The following is a 27,331-nucleotide window of genomic DNA, read 5'->3' as shown; positions in this document are numbered from 1 at the left end:
TGGGTGGAAGGAAGCACGGTGGCCTTGCCGTGTGCTGGGAAGACATCTACTCTGTATGCTGGCACGGACACCATGCTCGGGACACTTGAAAAAGAAATTCCAGAAGGTGGTGCCCCAGGTTTTGCCCAGGGACAGTGATGAAGGACCGACAGGAAGGAACATCCCTGTGGTGGGGAGGGGTGAATCCCTGCCAATGACCCCCAGCCTAAGCCCCGCCACTCGACCCTCTCAGGGTGTCCGAAGTCCTGTGTCTGTGATGCCTCCCGAATACAACCTTCAGGAAAAGAACAAGCTGGTACCAGCAGGGAAAAGGGCACTCTTTCCCTAGGAGCTGTTTGGGGACGATGCTACTGGAAGATACAATCCCCAAAATGACACATGCTGAGCTGAGACTACCATCAAGTTCTTACCGCCAGAACCACCGTAGGTCCAAAGTTGCCAAGCTAAAGCACCTGCACTGGAAAATGAACCACCCAACCCCAGCTCTTGGGAGAAAACCTATTATTCTCTCACGTACAGAATTCATAGCTTGGTACAACAAATCTTTTCCAGAATTACATATGACTATAATCACGGCATTCCTACTCTACAAATGATGTTTAAAAATCCTGTTAGTTGGGGCTGGCACTGTGGCACAGTGGGTTAATCCTCCACTGCGGTGCCCACATCCCATATTGATGCTGGTTCTAGTCCCAGCTGCTCCTCTTCCAATCCAGCTCTTTGCTGTGGCCTGGGAAAGCAGTAGAAGATGGCCCAAGCACTTGGACCCCTGCACCCACATGGGAGACTGGAAGAAGCTCCTGGCTCCTGGCTTTGAATCAGTCCAGCTCCAGCTGTTGTGGCCGTTTGAGGAGTGAACCAGTGGATGGAAGACCTCTCTCTCTCTCTGCCTCTGCCACTCTGTAACTCTGCCTTTCAAATAAAATAATAAATCTTTAAAAAAAGTATTCCATATATATACACACACACACACACACATTTTCTTTATGTATTCATCTGATGAGAGACACTTTGGTTGATTCCAAATTTTGGCTATTGTGAACAGTGCTGCCACAGACATGGTGGTGCAGGTACCTCTTTGATACAATGTGCTCCTGTCTTTGGGGCATATACCCAGTAGTGGGATTGCTGGATGGCAGGTCTACTTCTAGTATTTTAATAAAGAAATCTCTGCACTGTTTTCTACAGTGGCTGCGTTAATTCACATTCTCACCAACAGTGTATAAGTGTTCCCCTTCCTCCACATCCTTGCCAGCGTTTGTTACTCTCTGTATTTTGGATAAGAGCCATCCTGACAGGGGTGAGGTGATATCTCATTGTGGCTTTGACTTGCATTTCCCTGATGGGCAGTGATGTTGAGCATTTTTTCATATATTTGTTGTCCATGTGTATTTCTTCTTTTGAGAACCGCCCCTTCTGGTCCTCTGTCCACTTCTTAACTGGATTGGTTGTTTTTCTGTTGTTGAGCTTGAGCTGCCAATATATTCTGGATATTAATCCTTTGTCAGTTAAGTAGCTTGCAAATATTTTCTCTATTCTGCTGGACGTCTCTTCATTCAAATGATTGTTCCCTTTGCTGTGCAGAAGCTTCTGAGTTTGGTATAATCCCGTATGTATAGTTTTGTTTTATTGCCTGCATTTTGGGGTCTTATATAAGAAGTTGCTGTCTACTACAATGTATTGAAATGTTTCCCCTATGTTTTCTTTTAGAAATTTCATAGTTTCAGGTCTTAACATTTAGGTCTTTGATCCATCTTGAGTTGTGTTTTGTATATGGTGAGGGAGGGATCTAATTTATTCATATATATGTCCAGTTTTATCTGCACCAATTATTGAAAAAGACTGTCCTTTCTTCAATGTCTGTTCTTCGCACACACTGTCAAAAGCCAGTTGGCTGTAAATACGTGGACTAAATTCTAGGCTCCCTATTCTGTTTCACTGATCTGTGTGCCGGCTTTTATGCCAGTATTATGCTGTTTTAATTGCCACAGCTTTGTAGGTTGCTTTGAAATCAGGTATTGTGATGCCTCCAGCTTGACTATACACACGCACACAGAGGATTGTTTTGGCTATTCTGGGTCTTTTGTGATTCTGTTTGAATTTTAGGATTCTTTTTTTCTAATTCTATAAAGAATGTCACTGGTATTTTCATCGGTATTGCACTGAATCTATGGATTGCTTTAGGTAGTATATACTTTTTAATATTAATTCTTCCAATCCACAAACAAGGAGTACTTTTCTACTTTTTTGTGTCCTTGATAATTTCTTTCATTAATGTTTTATAATTTTCATCACAGAGATCTTTCGTTTGCTTGGTTACATTTATTCTTAAATATTTCATTTCTTGAGTAGCTATTGTGAATGGGATTTATTTCATGATTTCTCTTTCAGCGACATCATTATTGGTGTATAAAAATGCTATTTTTGATGTGGTGGTTTTGTATCCCATAACTTTACTGAATTGGTTCATCAGCTCTCACAGCTTTCTGTTGGAGTGTTTAGGTTTTTCCAAGTACAATATCACGTCATCCAATGTCGACACCCTTCTTCTCTCTAACTGCTCTTGCTAATACTCCCCATACTATACTGAATGGCATTGGTGCCATTTCCAATCTATGGCCATTTTTCTTTCACCCACTCGGGACCTGTTGACCAGAGCTGAGAGCAGACGCTTGGAATCCACCCAAGAACACCCATCTGCAGAACCGGATGCCTGGGGGTGAGGTCCACCCTTTGAGGTTTCTGCGCATCCTCCATGGGGTCCCGGGACACATTCAGTTTGAGAATGGCTCAAAGAAAAGTAGCCCCCTGTGAATGCTACTAACCTGTGGCCTTCTGGCTGCCTCCCAGGGAAGAGGCAGCGCTGATAAGCCCCGGGGAGACCTGATTTCCCACACATTTGGGAGGGGAGCACCAGGGTGCCATGCGCCCTCCTATCAGCCTGGAGCCGAAGAGGCTGTGGGCTGGGAGCAAACCCCTCCCCTCCCACCGGCCTTACCACGCCAGCCGGCCAGAGAGAGAAGGCGGGCCCCCGTCAGGACACGTCTACACAGCTGGTCTTAGACTTGTACATCAACAGCATCACTCCTCAAACAGTGGAAACAGAGCAAACCTCCACCGGCTTGTAAGCAGCTGGTGACACGTCTAGACGGTGGGGTATTCACCGCCACCAAGAAGAGGCAGGCCCTGCTGCACGTCGCAAGGCAGCACAACGGATGTCGTGAGCACACAGAATGCCAGGCGCCAGACACAGGAGACCACATACTGTCCCACTGCGTTCCCACGAAACGGCCAGCACAGGCAAACTAGAGAGACAGGAAGCGGCTTAGCAGTCAGCCAAGACTGGGGGGAAGGCGGGCAGTGCTCGAGGTTCCCTTCCAGGGGCTCACACACATCAAACTCGACCGCGCTGACCGCTACACACCGAAGTCTACGTTAACATCAAATCCCATATGCACGGTATCTCAGAGCAGTTATTTTTTTTTAACCATCACAAGTCTTCCTGCCTAGGACTCCCTCCCTCCTCGGAGCCCAGCAAGCACCCCCTCCAGGGCCGTCCGGTCCCTAAGCAGGCTGCAAGGTGCCCAGTGTATGAGGGGGGCCCAGGGTGCCATCCTTCAGGAACCTGCTCCCGGGGTCCTACAGGGTCAGTGCAGGGCCAGGCCGGGCCTCCAAGTCTGCTCCCAGGGCACCTGCTGGCCTCACGCTCGTCCCAGCCCTGATTCCGTGGCTGCTTCACATTCACACGGACTGACAGATTCTCTCCTGCTGAAAGCAGTTTCAAATGCGTTGCCATTCCTTTGCTTTAAAAACTTCCATGGCTTCCTGGCGCCTACAGATTAAAGTTCAAAGGTGACAAATCAAGCTCCTCCACTTGGGACTTTATCCCTGGGCACTGGGCCATGGACCGCGGTGCTGTCAGCATCTCTCGACACCACAGCAGGAGGATAGGGAGTGAAACCCAGGCTCAGAGCCCAGTGCCTCCAGGCAGCTGCAGAGGCGGTGGGGACTTGTCTGTGTCGCCCACACCCCGCAGTTCCAGCTCCCCCTGCACCCCTGCACCAACACACGGTTCAGGGCTGGCTGTGTAGAGCCAGCGATTCAGGAGGAATGCTCTCTCAATGCTAACTTGCAATTGTTAACAGGCAGAAAAACAGCGAGGCAAGGTGACACCCTGTGTCCCTTGTGAGTTCCCTGGCTCCTGAAAGGCCATGACAGGGAGCACAATGCAGCAAAGAGAATCTAGTAGCTTTAATGACAGAAAAATCACGAACAATCGGCTTCTTGGCTTGTATGATTTTTATCTTGAACCTGGCCTTTACCCAGCACACAGGAGCGTGCTTACCCAGAAAGTAAGTCAAGGACGACCGTAAGACAGTTGCGGGGCTCTGGCAATTGCGATAACTTCTGTTCTTTCTTGTTTTGCCTGTGCCCTAAAACCCTGTTGAAAAAGCAACATCTCAACTTCAGAAAGGAGCTCTCCACTCAAACAAGCTGCGAATGAGCAAGGAATATAAATGCCACAACAAGATCCCAAACAAAAACAGGCGGGGCTGGGGGGGAAGCAAGCAGACACACTTTTCTGGGATTGGAAAGAAACCAGGGCCTTTTTCAGCCAACGGGGAGCAACACTGCCACCAAGTGGTGATGCCTGCTCAAGTCAGTCTGTGAGGGGCCCACCAGTCCCAAGGTGGCAGCACTCAGAAACCTTTGGGAATAAAAAGTAAACAGGGACTCATGCCCAGGCTCCAGCTCCATACCAGCTGACATGGAAATGACAGATGCACAATTGATGCAAGACATGTAAAGTAAGGTGGACAGCTGTGCAGCAGGGCAAACCCAGCTTGAATTTTTTTAAAAAAGTGACCTTGGGAACGGCGCTACGGCACAGTAGATTAATCCTCCGTCTGTCATGCTGGCATCCCACATGGGTGCCGGTTCTAGTCCCACATGCTCCACTTCCGATCCAGCTCTCTGCTGTGGCCTGGGAAAGCAATAGAAGATGGCCCAGGTCCTTGGGCCCCTGCACCCGTGTGGGAGACCTGCAGAAGCTCCAGAGTCCCTCCTGGCTTCAGATCGGTCCAGCTCCGGCCATAGCAGCCATTTGAAGAATGAACCAGCTGATGGAGGACCTCTCTCTCTCTCTCTCTCTGCCTGAGTCTCTCTGTAACTCTGCCTTTCAAATAAATAAATAATCTTTAAAAACAAAGAAGACTTTGGAGTGGGCTTTTGATGCAGTGATTAAAGGTCCTGGAGTGTTTGATTTGAGTCTCAGCTTCTCCATTTCTGATTCCAGCTTCCTGCTAATGCACGCCCTGGGAGGCAACGCGGGGGACGGCTTCAGTGGCTGGGCCCGTGACATCCGCGTGGGAGACCCAGTTGGAGCTCTCAGGTCCTGGCTTCGGGCCTGACCCAGCCTGAGTTGTTGTGGGCATGTGGGGAGTGCACCAGTAAATGGATGTAAGATTTCTTTCTCTAATAAAATGAAAATAAATAAAATTTTCAAATAAAAATAAAAAGATGACTTTGGTGCACAGTGAACCCTGGGAATCAGAAAGGCCAGACCAGAGGTCGCTGTGAGGCTCACAGTTCCCAGGGGACTTCTGCGTGTGGCCATCACGCTCATATACTCCTAGTACCATGTCCCAGTGCCACATCAACCCTATGAGTGTGGCTATGGACAACACACATAAATCATAGTCCTAAACGTTTCTGCATCTTTCACAGTGATATAAAATAGTCATCGTAAAGCTTCCGAGTTCCCGCTTACATCTAAATTTACATCTGATATCCAACCCCCCAGACTGCACGCTGCTGTAGTGAGGCATATTCACACGGCCGCTCTCTATGTGGACCTTTCACGGGACGATTTGCTTATATGATGGGTTTCGAATCAATAACTCATTCTTATCTAGGTTAAAATAGGCTTGGATTTTTCTTTTAAATGAGACATGTAAAGTCTGAAAGCATCTTTTGTTGGTGAAATTACAACGTAATCCGAAATGCTTAAATGAAGTGTATGAGACCAAGACTAAAACAGCTCCCCAGCACACAGGGGGTAAATAAAAGGATTCGCCTCCATTCCACATTCCAGACTTGGGAGTTGCCTACTAGACTTTCCTAACAACCACGACTGCTCTTTTGTATGAAGCTGTAAGAGAAAAGGCTGTGCAGTACGTGCACTACCAAATACCTCCTCCAGAGCAGGTCCTCAGCATGCTTTGCAGGCCTGATGTCTGGGGGAGAGCCCACGGCTGAGCACCTGCAGGCTCTCAGTGCCCTGGGCCTGCCCTGGCACAGACCACGGCGGCAAAGAGGCAAAGCGTCCCTTCTGGTTTCGGGGCATATCACCAAATCCCCATCCCCCCGCCGCCCGGGGTTTCCATCACTGCCTTTCCCCATCGCGTGGGCTCTTTGCCCCTCCAGACGGCACAGCTCCTCTCCAAAAATGCCAGTGCTGACCCAGAGTCCTCCGAGGCTTCAGACACTTGGGAGACCCCGAGTCCCTCCGTGGAACCCAGACAGTCTCGTGGAAAGAGAGGGGCCTGGGCCAGGACTTGAAGATCTGCGCCGACTGACCACGGCTGCTTATCCCTCGTGCTCGCTACCACAGGCAGACTGGCAGCCAGCACTGCTGGGGAGCCTGGGAGAAACAGAGCAGCTCAGGACCCCCCCAGAGCTGCTGGGTCAGACTCCGCCTCTTCACACATCCGCGGAGGACTCTGGACTCCGAGCCCCTGAGTCCACAGGTGGGCTCCCGTCTGCGTAGCAGGGACGAGAGTGCTGCATCTGCCTGGCCCCCTTCTGTGCAGCCCTGGAGTGGGGACCCCCAGCCAGGCTCAGCAAGCACAGACTCTGGCACCCTTATCCTCCGTGCTGGGAGCAAACATGCCGGCTGCCAGCGATGCCCGACAAACGGAGCTTTGCACACGCCCAGCTCGGAGGCCTCCATAGCCTCCTGCTGAGCCGCTCCCCCTCACAGGCTCAGCACTGCACAGATGGTGCACCCCAAGGACCCACAGCACTTCGGGCGGGAACACACAGCCCTGAGGGGCCACCATGAACTCAAAGCATCGCAGAAGCCTTTTGTCTTAAGTTTAAACTATGCAGCTTTGAGTGCTGCATTTCGTGACCTATCTACGTTCCTTTATTAAAAAAAAAAAAAAAAAAAGTGAGACTTATTTATCTGTCCATCGGTTCACTCCCCAAATGCCTGCAGCAGCCAGGGCTGGGGCAGGCCAACTGAAGCCTGGAGCCAGGAACTTCATCTGGGTCTCCCGTGTTCGTGGCAGGGACCCAAGTACTTGAGCCACCACGTCCTGCCTCCCAGGTGCATCGGCAGGAAGCTGGGTCAGGACTTGACGCCAGGCCTTCTCAGAAATGGGATGCGGGCGTCCTTAACCCAGTGTGCCACGATGCTGGCCTCGCTGAGTACAAATTGGTGGTTCCCTTTTTATTACAGAGTTCGCCCCCAATGCAGTGCCTGTGCTATGCTTGACCTGCCATCCAAGAAGCAGAGACCTTCCCTCTGAGGTTTCAAATTAAACACAGGCCCCTTAGACTCTGCTAACTCAAAGACGGAGTTCTCACAAGAGACACATTGGCTACTGCTGAATTCACAAACACAGCCAGTCCGGGCCTTGGGAATGTCTCCCCTGGTCCTACCAGACACAGTAAATTTCTAGATATGAGTGAACGACCTACCTACTTTGGGTTAAGTATCCAAAATGCCAAATTCTAACTGCTACAACTTGACTGCTTCACAGGACGTTTGTACAGAGAGTCACAGATTCGTGAGTGAGTCACGTGCCGCATCTGATCTCTCCTGCCTTTGTATTTCCCTCTGGGCCACGGCTGGAGCCACACTGCTCTCCCAACACCCTTCCTGCAGGTTCCAGCCCAGCCGTAACAGGACAGCCCCAGACGGCAGGAAAGCCTCTTTCCCTTCCCCAGCACCACTGCTGCTAGGCCAACGCCTCGGCTTTCAGTGACGGGGTGAGGGGTGTTTTAATAGGATGTGTTTTCCCCCTTCAAAAAAAGGCTCTGGGATGCTCTGTTTCACTAAGTCTGCACTGCCGGAATACAAACGGAAATAACCAGTCGTTTGGCGCACATGAAACAGAGGCTAGAAGCATTACTAGAAGACTTCTTGAAAGCACACTTGAAGGTCTTTCACGCCGAAGTCAGCGTGCAGCTGCCCAGGAGCCGGGCCAGGCGTGCAGAGCTGGGCCCTCTCGGGCGGGAAACCTCAGGGGTCTGCAGAGGTAGGTGTGGAGCTGCCAGCGTGGGCCCACATGGCCGCAGACCCGGCTGGAAGGTTCTGGCATCTCTGGGCCCCGCGGATTGGCAGTAGGCACCAGCAGAGGCGGAAAGAGACGTTTCAAAGACAGACATCATACCTCCCTCCCTTCCACACTGCAGTCGCACTGCCAACCTCCACCGGGGGCGGCGGGGAGGGGGGTGCCAGCTGAGGTAAGTCCTCTAAAAAGTGCTTTCCATTCAGGGCTGGTCCCTGGCCAGCAGGGAGACACGTGGGCACACGGAACACACGCCCAGTACGGCTACCGACGGGGCCTTCCTGTGGGAAGGGGGCCCACAACAGGAAGCACAGCAGGGCCCACACCCTGTGGCTCACAGGGGGCATCTGTGGCCGCAGCCCAGGGCTGTGTGCAGCTCAGCTCCTGCCGCTGGCTGTCACTACTCTGTGGTTGGGGGAAAGTGGTTTAAGCTACCCCAAGCCTCCACACCTCCATCTGCTAAACGAGCATAATAAAAATCCCAACTGCCGGGGCCAGCGGGTAAGGCCACCACCTGTGATGCCGGCATCCTATTTGGGCACTGGTCCGTGTCTCAGCTGCTCTACTTCTGATCCAGCTCCCTGCTAAGGTGCCTGGGAAAAACGGCGAAAGATGGTCCAAGTGTTTGGGTCCCTGCCACCCATGTGGGAGACCTGGAAGAAGCTTCTGGTTCTTGGCTTCAGTTTGGCTCTGCCCTGGCTGTTGGAGAGTGAACCAGTAGATGGAAGATATTTCTCTCTCTCTCTCTTTAAAACCCCGTCTTTCAAATAAATAAATCTTTAAAAACAAATCCCAACTTTCCTGAAGTTGAGAGGCATTAAGAGAAGTAATTCATGTAAAGCATTCAGCAGGTATAGAAAGGGCACAGTGTGTGACAATCACTTTTATACCAGTCAGTCTCGGAGACATCTACTGTCTCTTTGCTCCTTCTCACACACACACAGGGTAGCTACAGAATGATCCAGAAATCCAAGCAGCATTTCCCAATTCTGAAAAGAGAACAGCAAGGATACAAGCTGACCGAGACACAGGCAACACTGAACAAACACCGTCCCTGTAGGAATCTAAGCAACTGATCTGCCTTTCTTTCAAACCCTGCAAGCTGCAGGGGGCTGATAAGTACATAGTGAGAGCTACAGGAGAAAAGTACAGTGGAAATCATCAGGACTAGGAAATCAGGAATGTCTGCAGTGAGGGAGATAACGTGAACCAGAGTGGATGGAAAAGGAGGTTTCTTTTTTTAAAGATTTATTTATTTGATTTATTTATTTGAGAGACAGAGTTACAGACTGAGAGAGGGAGACATAGATCTTCCATCTACTGGTTCACTCCCCAAATGGCCCCAACGGCCAGAACCAATCCGGAGCCATGAGCCAGGAGCTTCTTCCGGGTCTCCCATGTGGGTTCAGGGGCCCAAGGACTTGGGCCATCTTCTACTGCTTTCCCAGGCCATAGCAGGGAGCTGGATTGGAAGTGGACCACATAGGAATCAAACCAGCGCTGCAGGCAGAGGCTTAACCTACTACCCCACAGTGCTGGCCCCAGGAAAAGGAGATGTCATGCAGTGATGCAGAAGAGGTGAGGGGCCAGCTCGTGCAAAGGCCCTGGTGTGAGCTGAGAGGCAGGCTCCTGCAGGAGCACCTGGCACTCCACAGGGGTCTCAGGACCCCTCCCTGCAGGAAGAGGTGGCACTGACTGCGGGCTGATGAATCCAAGATGACTTCGGCCTAGGGACGGAGGAGCAGAATCCATGCCCAGCCCTGCTCTGTTCTGTTCAGCATTGTCATCGATCGCTTAAAGTCACCGAGGCCAAGCCCAGAAGCCTATACACAACCATGCACAACTCACCAACCAGAAAGCAACCCCAAAACGATCCCACCGAGACTGGCCCTGCTGATGGTCACCTGAGCGCTAGGAGGAAGAAAAGCTGCCAAGCAGACAGGAATCAGTCCAGTTTCCAGTGAGCAAATTGCACCCCAAAGAACCAGCCACAGTAAGAGTCAGGAGCCAGAGTTAACCACTCAGCAAAAACAGGCCACCAGCGAAGTCCACACGGCAGAGCAGCAGCCGCCTCCCGAGACCACCGGGCGGGGGCGCCCAGCAGGGACAAGCGCGAGTGGCCAGGAGAAGATTTCCCTTAACCCAAGTGGCGGCTTGCACAGTCCTGGGTGGCATGAGGGGCAGAAAGCAGAAGCTTCAAAGACCGGACCAGGTGCAGGAGGCGAAGCCACCAGGCCACAGGACTGGGCTCACTGCTAGAAGGCTCATTTGAACCTGTGCTGTGTGGGAATGGGCAGTTTCTCTGTGGTCATCCACGCGGCTGGTGCACCCTGGGCATTGTGCCAGCACTGTAGCACACATATTCTCACACTTCAGTCTACACAGCCACGTCCAGCAAGGTGTGGCCAGCACGAGATGCTGTCGCCCTGTTTCACACATGGATTAGATCTGGGCTCCCTCGGGAGTCTTCCTGGGACCTTTCCCCTCCCCTCTGGTCACAGCCAGGGCCACAGGTGCCATGAGCAAGGCCCAGCCTGGCCATCGCACTTGAGAGGGACCTCAGCCCGACCGCAGGGCTTAGCGGTTCCTCTTCTGAAGTGCAGGGGCCGAGGCCATGAGGAGCAGATGTGGGTGGGGGAGAAGACTCCACCCCGGGAACATTCTGAACTTCGGGCGTCTTTGAGAAGCCCAGCAGTGACAACAGTGATCGGGGAGCAGAGGAGAGGGAGGGCGTGCCAGCGTGTTCAGGTCAGCAGCTTCAGCGCCATGATGCTGGGATCTGAGCGCAGACCCCCGGGGTTGGGGGGGCCGGGCCTGTGCCCCGCCCACCGGGACATGAGCACTCTGCTCCCACAGTCAGAGGACATCACCGTGCATAAGCTGGAGGTGCCTCAGCCCCTCCGATGCCACTCCCAGCCCTGCCGGGACGAGGGACCCCTCACTTACCTTCGTATCGGCCGGGCGAGTCGCCCGCTTTTTGCGGGGTGGCCACCCGGAGGAAGATCTGCTGCCGCCACGAGTGTCTGCGCGCCTTCACGGGGGTCCCGCCAGGGTCCCCCTCGTGGTTGGCTTTGGGCTCAGAGTTCCTAAAACGACGAGACAGCTAGTTGGTGACTGCAGGAGAGGAGTTCGTGGGGTTTAGCACGACCGCTTTTCAACAGAGCACGGAATCATGAATTATCTGTGCAGAAACAGCAGGTGGCACGTGGCAGCAACCCCTGCTGGAGAAGGCTGCACGGCATTGCGCCCCAGCCGCCCTCGCTGGACGCCCCTTCTGGAACCAGAGACCTCCTGCCAGAGGCCGCCACGGCTCCAGCCCGAGCCCGCCAGCATTTCCTCAGTGTGGCTGCCCGGGAAAATGAAAGAGCCGCAGTTGGTTTGCACAGACCCATCAAGGCAATAATCAGGGTGTCACTGTTTGCTCATGGTTGTTGTCAACCTTTGTGTTTTACAAAGGACAATTCAAAGCATAGTTGTGGATATGTACTGTCAATTCCTTAATTGGCTTCCGGTTCACAGTGTCGGGGAGGCCCTGGAAACCCCCCCCCCCAGGGGGTACCCAGAAGGAAGCACGCCCCTCAGCTGCAGATCCCACGCCCTAGCCGGCCTCACCACCCGGAGACCCTGCTCCCGCTAGAGAACTGCTGAGGGCGTAACACACCGAAGATGGTAACCATACGTTCACCAACGAACCCTAGTGCCGACTGGGGAACAGGCCACACCGGTTCTTTTACACGACATTCAGCAAGACAAGTCAAAGGAGCCACAACTGATTTCGCTACAATGATTTCTTAAATGGCCAAAGAACAGTTAAGCAAGATAAACGCCACCGTATCCCAAAATAATCAACACAGAACGCTCAGGTGTGATTATCTAAGTTGAGCCCTACCTTTTTGTGCTCATAAAGTCAGAGGTGTTATTTTCGTCTACAGGAGCCAGAAATTTTAGAAAATTTGGCACAGAGGAAGAAGAATGAAGTTTTTTCCGCAGGGCAGTACGGTAGGAGATGCTGAGAGTTTGGTTGAAAAGAGAGTTTAGGATAAAGAAATATAAATACACAAACCATAAAACGTTAAGTTTCAAAACAAAAAGAAACATTCCCGTTCTGAGAACAAGAGATGTCAACAAGAAAATCAGTTTACAAATGACATTTAAGTCAATAATAAAATTCGATTTTAAATGAACAAGATCTGTGACTTAATCATCCAATGACTTCCTTTGAAATTGGGAAAAACCACTGTTCCCAAGCAGAGGAAATCGCTGATACAGCACAAACTGCAGTGTTCACAATCAGACGCAGTTGTTAACCCGTGGGCGCATGCGCGTGTGCACACGAGGGCAGGGGCATGTGCACATCGAATGTGAAACACCAGACTGCCAACAAGACCCCTGTGCATGATCGTTTTAAGAAGGTTAAACTGATGGCAAAGTTAAGTCAGTTCAAATGACAGGCTGAAGACAGTAAAGCCAAAAACCAGCCACAACACAAGCAGACACACACACACACACACACACACACACACAAGTGTGGCGCGCGGTGACCAGCTTCGGCGCAGTGCGTGACTGTGCCAGTGTGAGCTCCCCCGGGGAAGACACATGCGTGGACCACACTGAGCCTGCCATGCGAGTGCTCACCTCTTCGGCACAGCATTCCCACCTTGCTCTCCACTGGAATTATGTTTTAGGTACTTAAAAAAGTTTGGCGAGGAGGCGGAGGGGTTAAGACGAGGTGGCGGAGCCGGACGCAGGCCTGAGCAAGGTCCAGACTCGCCCGCAGGCGCATGGTCCCCACTGAAGGGCAATTAGAGAAAGCACAGGGGTTAGCGGGCCTAGGAGGGGAGAGGAGGCACGGGACTCCCCGAGCCCCACCCCTGGTGGCCTGCGCTCCCCTAACTCCCTTTCCTCCAGTGGGTTTTTGGGAAACCAACAGGAAAAAACTCAAACAAAAGAAAAAGAATTCCACGTTTTCAAAAAACACATTTCCCTTTAAAATGAACAATATCCGGTCCTGAATGTCGATGTCTTGTTTCCTGCAGATAAAGGAGAGGGGAGTGAAACGGGCACCAGAGATACACTTGCTGGTGCCTCTGATCCCTGGGGACCGGGGAGCAGGCAGGGCGGGAGGCGCGCCGCCTCTGGCCAGCCACAGAACCGCAAGGCTGCAGCTCGCTGTCCAGCTGGAGGAAGGAGTGGGCGTGGGCTGCGTGGGGCAGGGGGTCAGCTCCAACCCTCCTGCCCGCGTCCTGCAGTGCCCTATCTATTAAACAGCTCTGCAGGACGTCCTGCTCTGGTGACCACAGTGACTCAGCTGGATCCAAGGCACCTGTCACGGTTCCCAGAGCAGAGTAAGAAAGCAGCTCCATGTCACGCCAGCGCCGCAGCTGCCACGCCTTCTCTGCCGCCTTGGCTGCCCCTGCAAGTCCACCAAGCCTGCACCCCCGGCCGCTGCTGCAGTGTCAGGGCGGGGCAGCGACAGGACACGGTGCTGCCAACAGTTTGGAAAAGGGGCTGAAAGATGGCCCTGGGTCCACTGAGAGGCTCGGGCCCTGGCAGGCACAGGGAGAGGATCTACCACTCCCACTCCACTGCTGCCCCCTCTCTATAACCAGAAAATCCCAGCTGTTCAGAAGAGCCCAACTATGCGAGTCAGTAAATCCCGAGAAGAATCTAGAATTCGCCCAGTGAAAAAAAAGAGTCTAGAAAACTTCGACCCCAGTATTTTCAGTCACTCAGTGACCACGCCCAGGTCACAACTAGCACACAGCAGGGCTGGGGTCTGATGCCCAGCCTGCTGGGCCGATCACAGGCACCCACACTGCCCCCTGCTGGCCAGCACCATCTGACCCTCTGCAGTCACTGTCTCTCCACGCCACTGCAGCTCTGCCCCCAACTGCTACAGCCGCAGGGTTCCAAAGCCCGCCGAGGACCTGTCACACGTGTGACATGAGGGACCACTCCTGCCCCCTTTTATCTGACTCCTGGCGACACCTGCGCCTCTCCAAGTAACCAGGAATCCCCCCACATCCACATACCTCCTAAGGGAGCTGCCCGCGTCAAGGCCAGAGTGCAACCTGACCAGGGCTTCTCTTTGACCCAGTAAACACCCAGGATGCACACACCTGGTTAGTCCCAGGTACGCCCCCGCTATCTACACAACAAATTCCCATCCTGAACAAATCTTACTTGTGCTCATGAGGTGTCTCTGTGCTCACTGAGTGGTACCTCACGAGTTTTCTCTGCGAGACCCCCGGCGAGTCCTGGGCAGGCCCAGGGGGCTCCGGGCACTCCACGGGGAAGTGACTCAGGGTGTTCGCCCGCCTCCTGAAGGCCTGCTGCGGCGACAGTGGCGTGGGCTCTTGGGCAGGCCGGCTCTCCGAGTCGCTGCTCAGGTCATCCGAGGAGCCGGGGAGCTTGAAGGAGCTCTCGGGGACGGGCGAGGCCTCCTTTTCACCCACGGACAGCTCCTGGCAGCAAACACACAGCAGGTCAGACACAGGGGACATGCGGGGTACACACAGCTCCTACCCCAGCACAGGGAACACCCTACTAGGGGACCACGTCTGGTGGGAAGACCACCAGCACTAGGGAAATAAAGATCCGTTGGACACCTGCTTGTCAGAGACAAGATGTGAGTGTGATGGGGAAATGCCACAGTGAGACTTTGCCAGACACGTGACTGCCCCATGCCACGCTGGGGTACCACCAGGACCCTCTCTCTAGAACACGGCACTGCTCACGTCTGCACACGTGGCATGCGGGGAGTGTGCCTGGCCTGTCCCCGCCTGTCCTTGCCAAGTGTCTCACACCTGTCATCCACACTGCACAGCTGGCTCAGAGCCTGATCTAGTGGTGAGATTGAACCTGGCCATCCTGAGTGGAAAACCATGTCCCACACTACGCTCAGAGCTCACAATCCCTCTAAGGCACGGACTGCCACGGCTCAGGAGAAGTGCTTAACTACTTCTGGCACCTCAGTGTCCTGACCTGGAAAGGGAGTACAGTGAAGAGCTATCACACTGGGTCTCAAGAAGGAAGCAGCACAACACAACTGAAAGTGCTTTGTACACTGTAAAACACCACACACATTGTGAGTCACTGCTTTGTTAAGTACGCGATGAACTCTGAGTGGGAATCGAACTCCGGCCGAGAATCATGACGATACTGTAACACTGCATGCCTTCAAGGAGCACCCTTCTCAAAGCAATCAAACGCTAACACTCCCCCTAGCAGTGCTGGGCACTGGACGGCGGTGTATTCTTTTCAAATCAAAAAAATGTAAAGTAAGGAGCAGGTGCTTAGTCTAGCAGGTAAAACGCCCCCATCCCACATCGGGATGCCTGGTTTGAATCCCGACTCCATCTTCCTACTGATGCAGCAGGTGATGACTCGGGAACTGGCTTCCAGCCATCCACGTGGGAGACCTGGATGGAGTTATTGGCTCCTGGATCTGGCTCCTGCCTCCAGCCATGGCTACTGTGGGCATCTGGAAAGTGAACCAGCAAATGGGAGCGCTCTCTGTCTGTCTTTGATTCTGTCTCCCTGTCTCTCACATTTTATTTTATTTTATTTTTTTAAATTTATTTGACAGGTAGAATTATAGAGAAAGAAAGAGAGAGACAGACAGAGAAAGGTCTTCCTTCCGTTGGTTCACTCCCCTAATGGCCACCACGGCTGGCACTGTGCCAATCCAAAGCCAGGAGCCAGGTGCTTCCTCCTGGTCTCCCATGGGGTGCAGGGCCCAAGCACTTGGGCCATCCTCCACTGCCCTCCCAGGCCACAGCAGAGAGCTGGACTGGAAGAGGAGCAACCGGGACTAGAACCCAGCAACCATGTGGGATGCCGGTGCCACAGGCAGAGGATTAGCCAAGTGAGCCACGGCGCTGGCCCCTCTCACATTTTTTTAAAGTTAAAATACATAGGAAAGAAGAGGAAGGGTACCTGGTTGCCACAACTAAATCTGCACTTTAACCAGAACCCCATTACAAATGCACCTTAAAATTCAAAAAGCTCTCATCTAGGGGAGTGTTTCTTAAACTGTACGCTATAACTCAAAAATAGTGGTATCAATTGTGTGGCTTGTCACAAGCATTTTAAAAATAAAACAAAAATACCAACACATGCTGTTCACAGCAATATTGTTTTGAGAACTTGTAATTATGTCCGTGTGTGTAGACAGTTGTGTTTGTGAATCTTGAAACAATGCTAAATGTGTTTCTTAGTTTTGCTCATGGTCTAAACACCTTGAAAGCCACAGGTGTTATGGCACAGCAAGCTAAGCTGCTAACTATGACACTGGCCTCCCATTTGGGTACTGCTTCAGGTCCAGGCTGCTCCAGTTCCAATACAGCTTCCTGCTAATGCACCTGGGAAAGCAGTGGAAGGTGGCCCCAGTGCTTGGGCCCCTGTATCCATGTGGGAGACCCGGATGAAGCTCCTGGCTTCTACCTGACGCAGCCTCGACCATGGCAGCCATTCGGGGACCAGTGGATAGAAGAGGTCTCTCTCCGTCTCTCTCTCTCTCTCTGTCTCCCTCCCCCACCTCCCATAACTCTGCCTTTGAAATAAATAATAAATACATCTTTTTTAAAGCAGCCACTCCTAGACAAGGAGTGGTGGCAGAGGAATGGAAATGCTGCCTTGGGGGTGGGGAGCCGGCCCCCACGGCAGTGTCCCTGTTCCAGCATCAGAGGGTGCTCTGAGAGCAGACACAGCTGCCCCCACCCCAGCACATAAAGTTGAACCAAACCAGATGTAAACATCCTTGAGTGTCTAGAATGAATGATACTAAGACAGGAGATAGGCACAGACACAACCGCTAGCTCACTCATGAGCACCAAGCTGTGCCTGGGCGGCAGACGGCCTGGGGAAAGCTTAGTCACTTATATAAGAAAACAGCAATATTAAACTACAACCAGGGGGCATTTCAGTGGCATCCTTCTCAGAACTCACAGCCCCACTTTGGAGGCCTCCCCAGTTTGAGGTATCTTTATTACTTGGGAAAGGAATCCACCGGCTGTGTTGTGATAGACTGTGATCGGCTTTCTTTGCTATGTGAAAGCGGTGTGTCCTGAGCAGCTGAAGTGAGCGCGTGAGGCTCTTCTCGTTCCTTCCCACAGAGCCCTGGAGGTAGAGGAGGAGCGAGGCCCAGCTGCTGGGTCCCTCAGGTGGCAAAGAGGAAAGTGCTTACCTTGCTGGAGTTACTTAACGTGCTCGACACGGAGCTGTCGAGGTCCACGCTGGCGGAATGTTCCTGCAGGCCTCTGGCTTTATTACCCTACATAAAGAACAGACAGAGTTATGACCCCTGGGGCCTTTGCCAAGTCCTCTGCTGGAAGCAGCTTGGTCTACTTAAATAAACTCAGGAAAAACACACCTGGTGAGACAGGCTGCTACGCATCTATGGACTTAAGACAATCGACAGCTTTGTTCTGTATGAAAATGTGACACCAACCTAATGTTCCAGAACATTCTGCAGCTTAATCATTAGGCAGCGAGGCCGGCTGGAAAACAAGCAGGGGCTCAACAACTCTTCCTGAGTCCCCAGTGGTCACACGGGCAGCTGCATGGTCACCTCCAGCGATGTCCTACCACTTGGGGACTCTCAAACACAGCCCCTCCCACGCCTGCGTTTATAAATGGACTGTTTTGAATTACCTCGGAGGATGTTGCAAAATTCTCAGAAACATCTTCAGCCAAAATAAAATCTAACGTTAGCTGGGAAAAATCAATAAAGCACATGTTTCAAAGGGAGGGTGTCATAAAATCAAAAAGTACCATAATAAGGTATGGTAAGCGCCAGGAAGGTACAGAATTTGGACCAAAATGCTGAACGTTGACTTCTTAGATGTGTCATCAAGGCTAGTCACACACCTGGGGAGAGGAGGGACTTCCCGGAGAAGTCCCAGACTGGGGCACATGGGTACTCTGTCTTCCTACGGAGCCGTAGTTGGCAAACTCCCTCTGGAAAGGCCACAGGCACCTGTGAGACCCGCTCAACTCTGCACAAAAGCAGCCTCGGAAACAGGGAAGCAAATGGACGCAGCTGGTCTCAATAAAACTTTATTTGCAAAAACAGGAGGCAGGAGGGATTTGAAGCCCGTGGGCCAGTTTGTGGACCTTTCTGCTAGAGAGAGTTCCAGACGCCTGACAGCAGCTGACAGCACCTGCCCTCGTGCCCCGTGACAGAGCACAGCCCACCCCCCAGCGTGGCGAACACCAGCTCTGCTCAGGGACTGGACAACAGCCACTCACAGTCCCATGAGGGGACAAGATGGCCCATGGGGTGTAAGACAAACGTCTGGAGATATTTTTGAAAACCTATCACAGTTACATACAAATAAGAATGTAGATACAATGCTCTAAGAATGAGAAGACATATAAAAGGTTTTACGTGTTTGTACTTTATGATAAACACTGATGAAATAAAAGCAGAGGGGTCAATCTTACATTCCCCTAAAAAGTGACTTAAACTGGGAGAAATCGCACTACTTACTCGGGACAGGATGCTCTCCAAGGACTCTGTCAGAGACCTCTTTGCTTTGGTTCTCAGCATGTCCAGCCTAAAGCGAGTGGCACTGGGTGGTAATTCACTTCCAGGATTCTCTGCTGCAGCCTGCGACGGCTGAGAAGGGAAACAATGAGAAGCTGAGCCACTGAAGCTTTCCCTCCTGCTGAGGTGAGGGCGGGGCTCCAGGACACATCTTGGTGCTGTTGTTTTGACAGGCAGAGTTAGACAGTGAGAAAGACAGAAAGGTCTTCCTTCTGCTGGTTCACCCCCCAAATGGCCGCTACAGCCAGCGCTGCACCGATCTGAAGCCAGGAGCCAGGTGCTTCCTCCTGGTCTCCCATGCAGGTGCAGGGGCCCAAGCACTTGGGCCATCCTCCACTGCACTCCCAGGCCACAGCAGAGAGCTGGACTGGAAGAGGAGCAACCGGGACTAGAACCTGGCCCATATAGGATGCCAGCGTCGCAGGCGGAGGATTAACCAAGTGAGCCACGGCGCCAGCCCCAAGGACACATCTTTGTGACACAAAGTTCTAATATGTCTGTGATCGCATCTCATCTGCTCCAGGTCCAGAGATAATTCTGCCTCAAAGAGCTGCGTTGGCTGTCCCAAATGAAATGAGAAAGTGTGCTTTGAAACCAGTCAGGTAAAGCAGTTCAGATCGCAGGCCCTGCAACTGGACCAGAGATCTGGCACTGCCCAGCCGTGGCCCCTGCACACTTCTTCTTTGTCGCTGGATAAGCTGAGACCCACAAGAAGATCTAGTCCCAACACTGTGCTCTGCGATTCAGAGTTAAGGCTATCAAGCGAGTGCTGCCTAGTCCAAGGCAGCTGCTGAACGCTTTCCAAAGCAAAGCAGTAACTTACCTTGGGGCACTGCAGAGAGTTCCACTGAGAAAGCTGCTCTCTGTACACTAGTCCCTCCCTCCCCCCTGCAGGTCTCAGGCGTCCCTGCTCTGTGTCCATCACCCCGTCCATCCTCCTCTAAAGCAATCCCAGGGCTGACAGGCCCTAACCAAGGGCCATGCTTCTTGCTAATGAGGAGGTGTGCTTAAATTGCCTCTGCGTGGATTCTCACCTGACTGCTTCCTGGTAAGACAATGACTTTGTTAGAAACAAACCAGCGAATCCCCCGTGACACACTCTTCCTTCTCACTTGTTAACGTTTTTCAAGTATGCAGAAAAGTGGAGAAGTGAACTAGCAAACATCTCTGCCCAGCACCCAGCACCCAGCACCCAGCACCCAGCACCCAGCTCGGGCAGGGCACCATCGAGAGCCGTGAGGAGCGGGCTGGAAGGCTTCGCTGCTGCCCCCCAGGGCCTGCGGAGCCCCTGCACGGCGAGGCCACACACTGAGCCTTCCTCACAGAGCTGCTGCGAGTCAGTGAACCGACACACATCAGAACACTGGAACAAGCTCGCCCCTCAACAGGCATCCGCCACTAGGACTGTCAGAAACTCCGCTTCCTCCTGTGAGCGGGAATCCGTACAAAGCCTGGGCAGCCTGCCTCTGCTGTCCCCGCCGCCACCGCCTACCACTCCCTCACCTGAACCCGGTGTTTACCGCATCAGGTCCCAGTTTGTCCTCTGCTACATATCTGTCCATAAAACACATACGCTGGCTGACACACACAGCTGACACTTCAAATGAACAGACTCATACTGTACATGCCCTTCGGAAATTAGCTCTTGGCTTCCAATGTTATTTTTGAGAGTTATCCATGATGAGATTGATCCACGTTCTTTGACTCACTCACATTAGCTTCCTAGCCTGTATTTCACTAAATAGCCATTTCATGCGTGTTCCTGTTGCGAAACATTTATTCTATTTTTGTTTCATTTTGCTCTCATGGAGGTGGCAGCCATGAGCCCATTTGGTGAGGTGAGTACGTGGGATACAGGGGAATCATCCACAAAGGGGCCTGCCTGCAACACAACCCCAGCTGATGCTTCGACATATTAAGAAAATGCTAACAAAGAAAGCACATCAGCTGGTCCACTCCACAAAGACGAAAAACTGCACTCCTGAGTGTGCGTGTGTGTGTGCGCGCGCGCGTAAACCAGGCTTGGAGAATCAATCACTGCACACTTAACCGAATTCCACTTCTGCTCTCCTCTTCTGCCAAAGATTCTTTTCTATGTTTGTTGCCATAATTCAAATATAATCTTAAAATAATCTGCACTTACAAAATAATCCACGTTTAGTAAAAGAACAGATTCCCTGGTTATCTTGAAGGAAGCATCTAGAAGTTTCTCCTTCAAAGATGGTGCTGGTTCCTAGCGCCCTCGGGGGGCTCCACGGTGGATTCCACTGCCCTCCTCTGCCACGGGGAAGCGCTGAGCATGAGAACTTGGAGACAAGCTTTGCATTCCGGTGCTGCAACGAGCTTCTCAACTCAGAACCCACCACCAGCCTTCGTCACAACACAGCAGCTCAGGTGTCCACCAAAGGCGACTGGCGAAACCACCGGGGATATTGACACAAGGGGATAGAAAGGAACAAGCTGACACACACGCAGCATGGCTCTCAGAACTGTCACGCAGCTAAGCGGCAGAAGGACCGACTGGAAAGGGAGCACAGGGGTTCCTTCTGGGGAAATTATTTTATAAAGATTTATTTCATTTATTTGAAAGACATAGTTACAAAAAGAGGTAGAGACAGAGAGAGAAAAAGAGAGAGGTCTTCCATCCACTGGTTCATGCCCCAGATGGCTGCAAAGCCAGAGGTGAGCCGATCCCAAGCTAGGCGCTCCTTCTGGGTCTCCCACGTGGGTGCAGGGGCCCAAGGACTTGGGTCATCTTCTAGTGCTCTCCCAGGCCATAGCAGAGAGCTGGATGGGAATTGGAGCAGCCAGGACTGGAACCAGCACCCACATGGGATGTCGGTTCTACAGGCCAGGGCTTTAACCCGCTGCACCACAGCATCAGTCCCGAGGTGACGTATCTTGATAGAGGTTTGGGCCACCTGAGTGTAGCAGTCCTTAACCCCTGACAGACAGTCACTCGGGATTTATGTGGGGCAGGTGTCTGGCTGAGCGATGAAGACACCTGCATCCCTCATCAGAGAGCCTGGGTTCACATTTCAGCCCTGGCTGAAGATTCTGGCTTCCTGCTAACGTAGACCCTGGGAGGCTACGTGTTAGCTCAAGTGCCTGAGCTGCTGCCATCCATGTGAGGCATCTAAAATTGAGTTCCTGGCTCCCAACTTTGGCCTGGCTAAGCCCCAATCACTGATAGTATTTGGAAAGTGAGCCAGGAATGGAAGCTGTCTTTTCAACTCCCAACTCTGTCTTCTCACAAATAATAATTCATAAAAGGGGGAAAAAAAAAAAAGACTGGGGGTGGGCATTGTCATGCATTGGCTTACCGCTTGGCACACCCACATTCCATATCAGAGCTCCTGCTAATTTGCTGGGGAGCCAGCAGATGATGGCCCAAGGACTTGAGTTCCTGTCACCCTGTGGGAAATCCAGATGAAGCCTCTGGCTCCTAGCTTTGGCCTCGCTCAGCTCCAATTGTTATAGGCATTTGAGGAGTGAACCAGCAGATGCCTCTCTGTCTCTCCCTCTCTGTCATTCTGCCTTTCAAATAAATAAATAAATCTTTAAAAGAGAAAGAAAAAAAAAAAGACTAGAATGGGTGTTGTGGCACAGCATCTTAAGCCGTCACTGGGAACACCATATCCCACACTGGAGTGCCTGGTTCAAATCCCAGCTGTTCTGCTTCTGACCCATCTAGAAAACAGCTGCTTCCTCTGCAAAACCTGCTGCTCAGGGAAGAAGAGGGCGTCCAGCCAGGGGGGATGTCAGCCACACGTGCGCTCAGGGCCGCTGCATGAGCCTTCCAGCTCACCGAGCGTTCAGAGACCCTTAGTGAAAGTGCGGCACGGACACCGGCTCTGCTGTGAACCTCCGGCTGTTACAGTCAGTTCTCCACTGTTTTGAAAATGGAAACAAAAATCACATTAAATATATGTCTCTACTGGAATGACCCATCAAAGTCACACAGACACTACCCTGGTCTATAAAAGTGAGTTTGCACTGAGGCCAACACTTTTGACCCGTCACACGTGCTCAAACATGTTTACTAACAGACGGCTTTCCATCCACAATAAATGCTTCATTCCCCTTCCCGAGTTATAAATGACGTGCTCCACCGTAAGTGATCAATTTCCAGTTGGAATAAGTCAGACGGACCCAGACAAAAGGAAATCCAAGCAGGGGTAAAGCTGTGAGTGGCAGAAGATGGTAACAACAACCGGGCAGGGGAGAGTGGAACAGTGAAAACGAACAGGTTGAAAAGTGAACGAGAGGATTAATTGCACACCTACCTGGGGGGCCCAGCCACAAGACAACTGGAGGGCACAGCACCCCCAGGCCGTGGCACAGGCTGGGAAGGCAGCAACAGCAACAAACCAAAGCACACACATTATACCAGTGCCACAGTCACCACGAAGGGGCCTTCAGGTGGCCAACAGGATAAAAAAAACAAACAACGTTAGGCTCTGTCCATGAGCTCCGAGAGTTCAGAAAAGGCCCCTGATGACCAAAGTCAGCTGGAAGGCAGAAATCAAACGAGAGAGCTGCTAAGTGTGCAACCAGGTGAAACCGCACCCCTAGTGCCCCTTACCAGACAGGGAGGCCACCTGGCGGCTGGAGAACAAGAGGAGGACAGGCCACCGAGCAGTGAAGTGCTGTGAGACAAGCATTCAGGGCTTGAGACAGAAAAAGGCAACACGCTTTTGGACAACTAGGAACTTGAACATCCACTACCAATTTTCCTCTAAATTTTCTTGCCTAGGGGCTGGCGCTGTGGCATAGCGGGTTAAGTCGCCACCTGCAGTGTTGGCATCCCATGTGGACACAAGTTTGAGACCCGGCTGCTCCACTGCTGATCCAGCTCTGTGCTATGGCCTGGGAAAGCAGTGGAAGATGGCCCCTGCACCCACAAGTTGCTCCTGGCTCCTAGCTTCGGGTTGGTGCAGCTCCGGCTGCCAATTGGGTAGTGAACCAGTGGATGGAAGACCTTTCTCTCTCTCTCTGCCTCTCCTCCTCTCTCTGTGTTACTCTGACTTTCAAATACATAAATAAATCTTTAAAAAATAAAAAAAATAAATTTTCTTGCCAACAAGAAACTTCTCCAAAGATAAAATGCATATGGTTTTAAGCACTTAATGGTTTGCTAGGAACTGAATCACATGGTGTACAAAAGACACAGGAAAATGTTTTATGGCACCGTGTGTACCGAATCCCACACCTCTGACATAGCACCCCACCAACACCTCAATAAAGCTGGTGGGCAGTGGAGGATGGGGGGGGGGGACAGATCTGCCCGCCCATCACGCAAAATGCAGTCAGTGCAAGTTCTGTATGCGAACAGCACACACCAGGATCTCCAACACTGCCCCTGACTTTGTTAATACCATCTTACATTCACATTGTTTCCATTGCAAGGCGCTTGGGGGCACTTCTTGAGTCTCCACAGGCAATGGGAAAATGCCATTCCCATTTTGCAAGGGACAAAGATGAGGTGGCAGAGACTGGTTCCCAGCCAGCCGTGCAGCTCCCCACGGCAGCACACGCTCTGAGACTTAACCCTGGGTGCCCTGAGCCAGTCTTCTCACCAGCGCACACCCCAGCCCCACTAGATGCAGACACAAACTGTTCTCATCTCGGCCAAGCAAAACCTAACACTCCCAAGCTTTTCCCTCTGTGTGCAACAGATGAAAATAAAACACAAGAGGAGAAGAGGTCTCAGTGTGCGGGAATGCTCAGGCTTGTGGTGTACCACGTGCGGGTAAAACCGGAAGAGACAAAATGCCTCACCTGCTTCATCTCCCCAGCGTGCACATGTTCCTTCTGTTTCTCCTCATACAGGCATCTCAGAAAAGAGATAATCAGCTCATTCTCTCGCTGTTCGTTCCTTGGTCTCAGTTTCTTTAAGAAAAAAAAAAATCAGAAACAGGATACATTACATTTATTTTTAATTGTCACCAAAGTTCCTAAACCATCCCTTTGGAAACGCCAGCAGCTTCCATACAGGAACCGGTGCTTTGATCAGATCATTTCACTAGGGGGCACCAACGACCCTAACAGTGAAGACAGTTTTTAAAGAGGAACAGTGAGGCTGGTTGGTCAGATTTTTAGCTTTTGACCTCTCCTGTCTTCTAACCCAAAATAAATTTTTAACATCAGAGAGAGGCAGAGTCAAAATTTTCAATAAATAAATAGTTCTAAAACAGAAGGAAAAAATAAAATCTATATAAACAGGCAGCGGTCAGAGGTCACGATGCCGGCACATTCATCACCTCTTAAGGTTAGGGAACTGGCCACAGCTCAGGGGTGTGGCTTCCCAAGTCAGATGCACTCACCGTGACGCACATTCTAGAAGCCCTCTGAGACAGGCGCTTGCACACACAACCTCATGGCAGGCCATTTCTTTTTCCTTTCTTTTTTATAAACCCTCTCTGTGCCTTTTAAGTTTTAGACAGGGCAGTGGCACCGAATGCCGGACTAGAAATCAGGGAATATAGATTCCAGCCACTGACCAAAGCCAAGATGTTTCACCTTAGTTCTTCATCTGTTAAAACAAAGACTTGGGGACTGGCACTGTGTGGTAGGTTAAGCCTCTGCCTGTGGCACCAACATCCCATATGGGCACTGGTTTGTGTCCCAGCTATTCCTCTTTCTGATCCAGCTCTCTGCTCTGGCCTGGGAAAGTAGTGGAAAATGGTCCAAGTCCTTGGGCCTCTGTACCCATGTGGGAGACCAGGAAGAAGCTCCTGGCTTCTGGCTTCAGATCAGCCCAGCTCCAGCCGCTGCAGTCATTTGGGGACTGAACCAGTGGATTGGAAGACTCTCTCTGTAACTCTACCTCTCAAATAAATAAAATCTTTAAAAAAAAAAAAAAAAAAAGAAGAAGAAGAAGAAGAAGAAGACCATCCACAAAGAAACCACATAGATTCCTCTTTGGATTTGAACATCAGAGTCCACTTGCACAAGGCCACCTGGTTTAATATAGTATTTTCTCTGAATATGAAAGAAAACTAATTCGTGTGAGGATCCACAAAGCTCCTCTTCCAGAAACTTAGGAAACTCACCTTTTTATACCGACAGTTACCCACTGCCCTGGCCCACCTCCCCCACTCCAAACCTCCAGGCTCCTTTTAAAGCAAAGTTAGGGGCAGGGTCAACCAAACAAGCATCAGGGCTGGGCCACCGCCACTCTGCTGCCTGCTTGGGCCGGGACTCCAGGCCTCTAACACTGACACCAGTGCTCATTCGAGAAGGCGCTGCTGCTCCCCTTACCCAGGCAAGAGAGGGCAGACGACGAGAAGAGTGTGCAGTGTTTTCACTGAGGACCTTCGGTTCATAAATTTCAGAGCTGAGAACTAAATACTTGAAAGGCTAGCGCAGGCTGGGGGGAGGAGCGGCAGCCGCCAGGCAGCGCAACTCCTCAAAGGCTCTGGGTGCACTGGTGTACTGCGGCCTGCAGGTACCCGGCCCGCAGCCAAGGTGCCTCAGAGAGGAAGGGCAGCTCTGCCCCAGGGGCGGCCAAGGAGGAGCCCAAGAGGAGGTCGCCCAAGAAAGTGCAAGAAGGCCGTGGGAAAGGATGAGTCAGCAGACAAAGAAGTGTAAGCAACAGGAACCGAGGAGCAAAGGGAAAACAGGCCGTGGTGGCTCCCCAGGAAGCTAAAGATTTGCCTGCACAAAACTGCAAAACGAAAAATGAAGAAGAGGCCAGCCTCTGACGGAGCAGAAGAGAGAGAAGCCAAGTCTGACTGGTATCAGACACCATGTCTCATCGGGGTGCCTGTCTCCCTTCCTGGACAACCCAGAGGAATACTTTTATCAACTATTTTGCAAATGCAAGTTTATCAGTAGCTCTAGAAATATTTTTAAGGAGGGGAGCCCATCTCCTCCCATTTTTTAAGTGTAAATGATTTGTTTTTAAGAGGTGAAATTATTGGCCGCTTGTTTATTTTTTGGTAAACCAGAGAAGAGTGGCATATTGAGTTATGAGAGGCTTTGACTGTCTTTGGTAGCAGCTTAATATTACCTAGGTGGGCGTGGTTTTTATATCCTACAACACCACACCTTGGGCAACCTAGAGTCTCAGTTGTGCATTTAACCTGTCTTGAATATTTTCAGTCACTTCCCCCATGTTGTTTAGTAGAATTGCTCCCTACAGAAACCCACTCCTTGCTGCTGCACTAACCACTGGCGCTCTACAACATCTTTCCTTGTGGCAGCCCAGTTTTCCTAATGATTTTGTCAACGTGCTGTGGAAGACTGAACATTTGAGGATGCTGTGTATATGATTTTAAATTGTGAATGGGTTGGATTTATGTTACAGCAATCTTTGAAGATATGGGTGCTTGATGGACTCTTAAGGAAGAGTTGCCTCCAAATTGGAGGCTAGAAAGTCACTGGAATAACTTTTTAAAAAATGACAATTCATGGCTTTTTAGATTTTTGGTATGTATGTTAAGAATTGTGTAGAAATTAAAATGTGTGCTGATTCTCAACA

The 27,331-nt window shown here is 51.4% G+C and overlaps 1 protein-coding gene across 4 annotated transcripts in view; it reads right to left on the bottom strand.

Moving 5' to 3' along the window:
- The window catches only part of TBC1D1 (TBC1 domain family member 1), a 219,400-nt gene that overhangs the window by 60,399 nt on the left and 131,670 nt on the right, over window positions 1–27,331 (bottom strand). For 2 of the 4 annotated variants that reach the window (XM_089325244.1, XM_017350653.4), the window contains exons 8-14: window positions 24,628–24,738; window positions 18,790–18,918; window positions 17,485–17,571; window positions 14,481–14,761; window positions 12,933–13,088; window positions 12,187–12,306; window positions 11,244–11,383 (exon numbers count right to left, since the gene is read on the bottom strand). In XM_089325244.1, the coding sequence (XP_089181370.1) occupies window positions 11,244–11,383; window positions 12,187–12,306; window positions 12,933–13,088; window positions 14,481–14,761; window positions 17,485–17,571; window positions 18,790–18,918; window positions 24,628–24,738 (1,024 nt within the window). The remainder of the gene's footprint in view (window positions 1–11,243; window positions 11,384–12,186; window positions 12,307–12,932; window positions 13,089–14,480; window positions 14,762–17,484; window positions 17,572–18,789; window positions 18,919–24,627; window positions 24,739–27,331) is intronic. The other 2 variants (XM_051830768.3, XM_070068119.2) reach the window with 1 other exon arrangement.

This window comes from Oryctolagus cuniculus, chromosome 2 (genome assembly GCF_051225735.1).
Source record: "Oryctolagus cuniculus isolate XC-2025 breed Fujian yellow rabbit chromosome 2, ASM5122573v1, whole genome shotgun sequence".
NCBI lineage: Eukaryota > Metazoa > Chordata > Mammalia > Lagomorpha > Leporidae > Oryctolagus > Oryctolagus cuniculus.
Note: the sequence above shows the minus strand (reverse complement) of the source record. Positions and strands in the feature narration are given on the sequence as shown.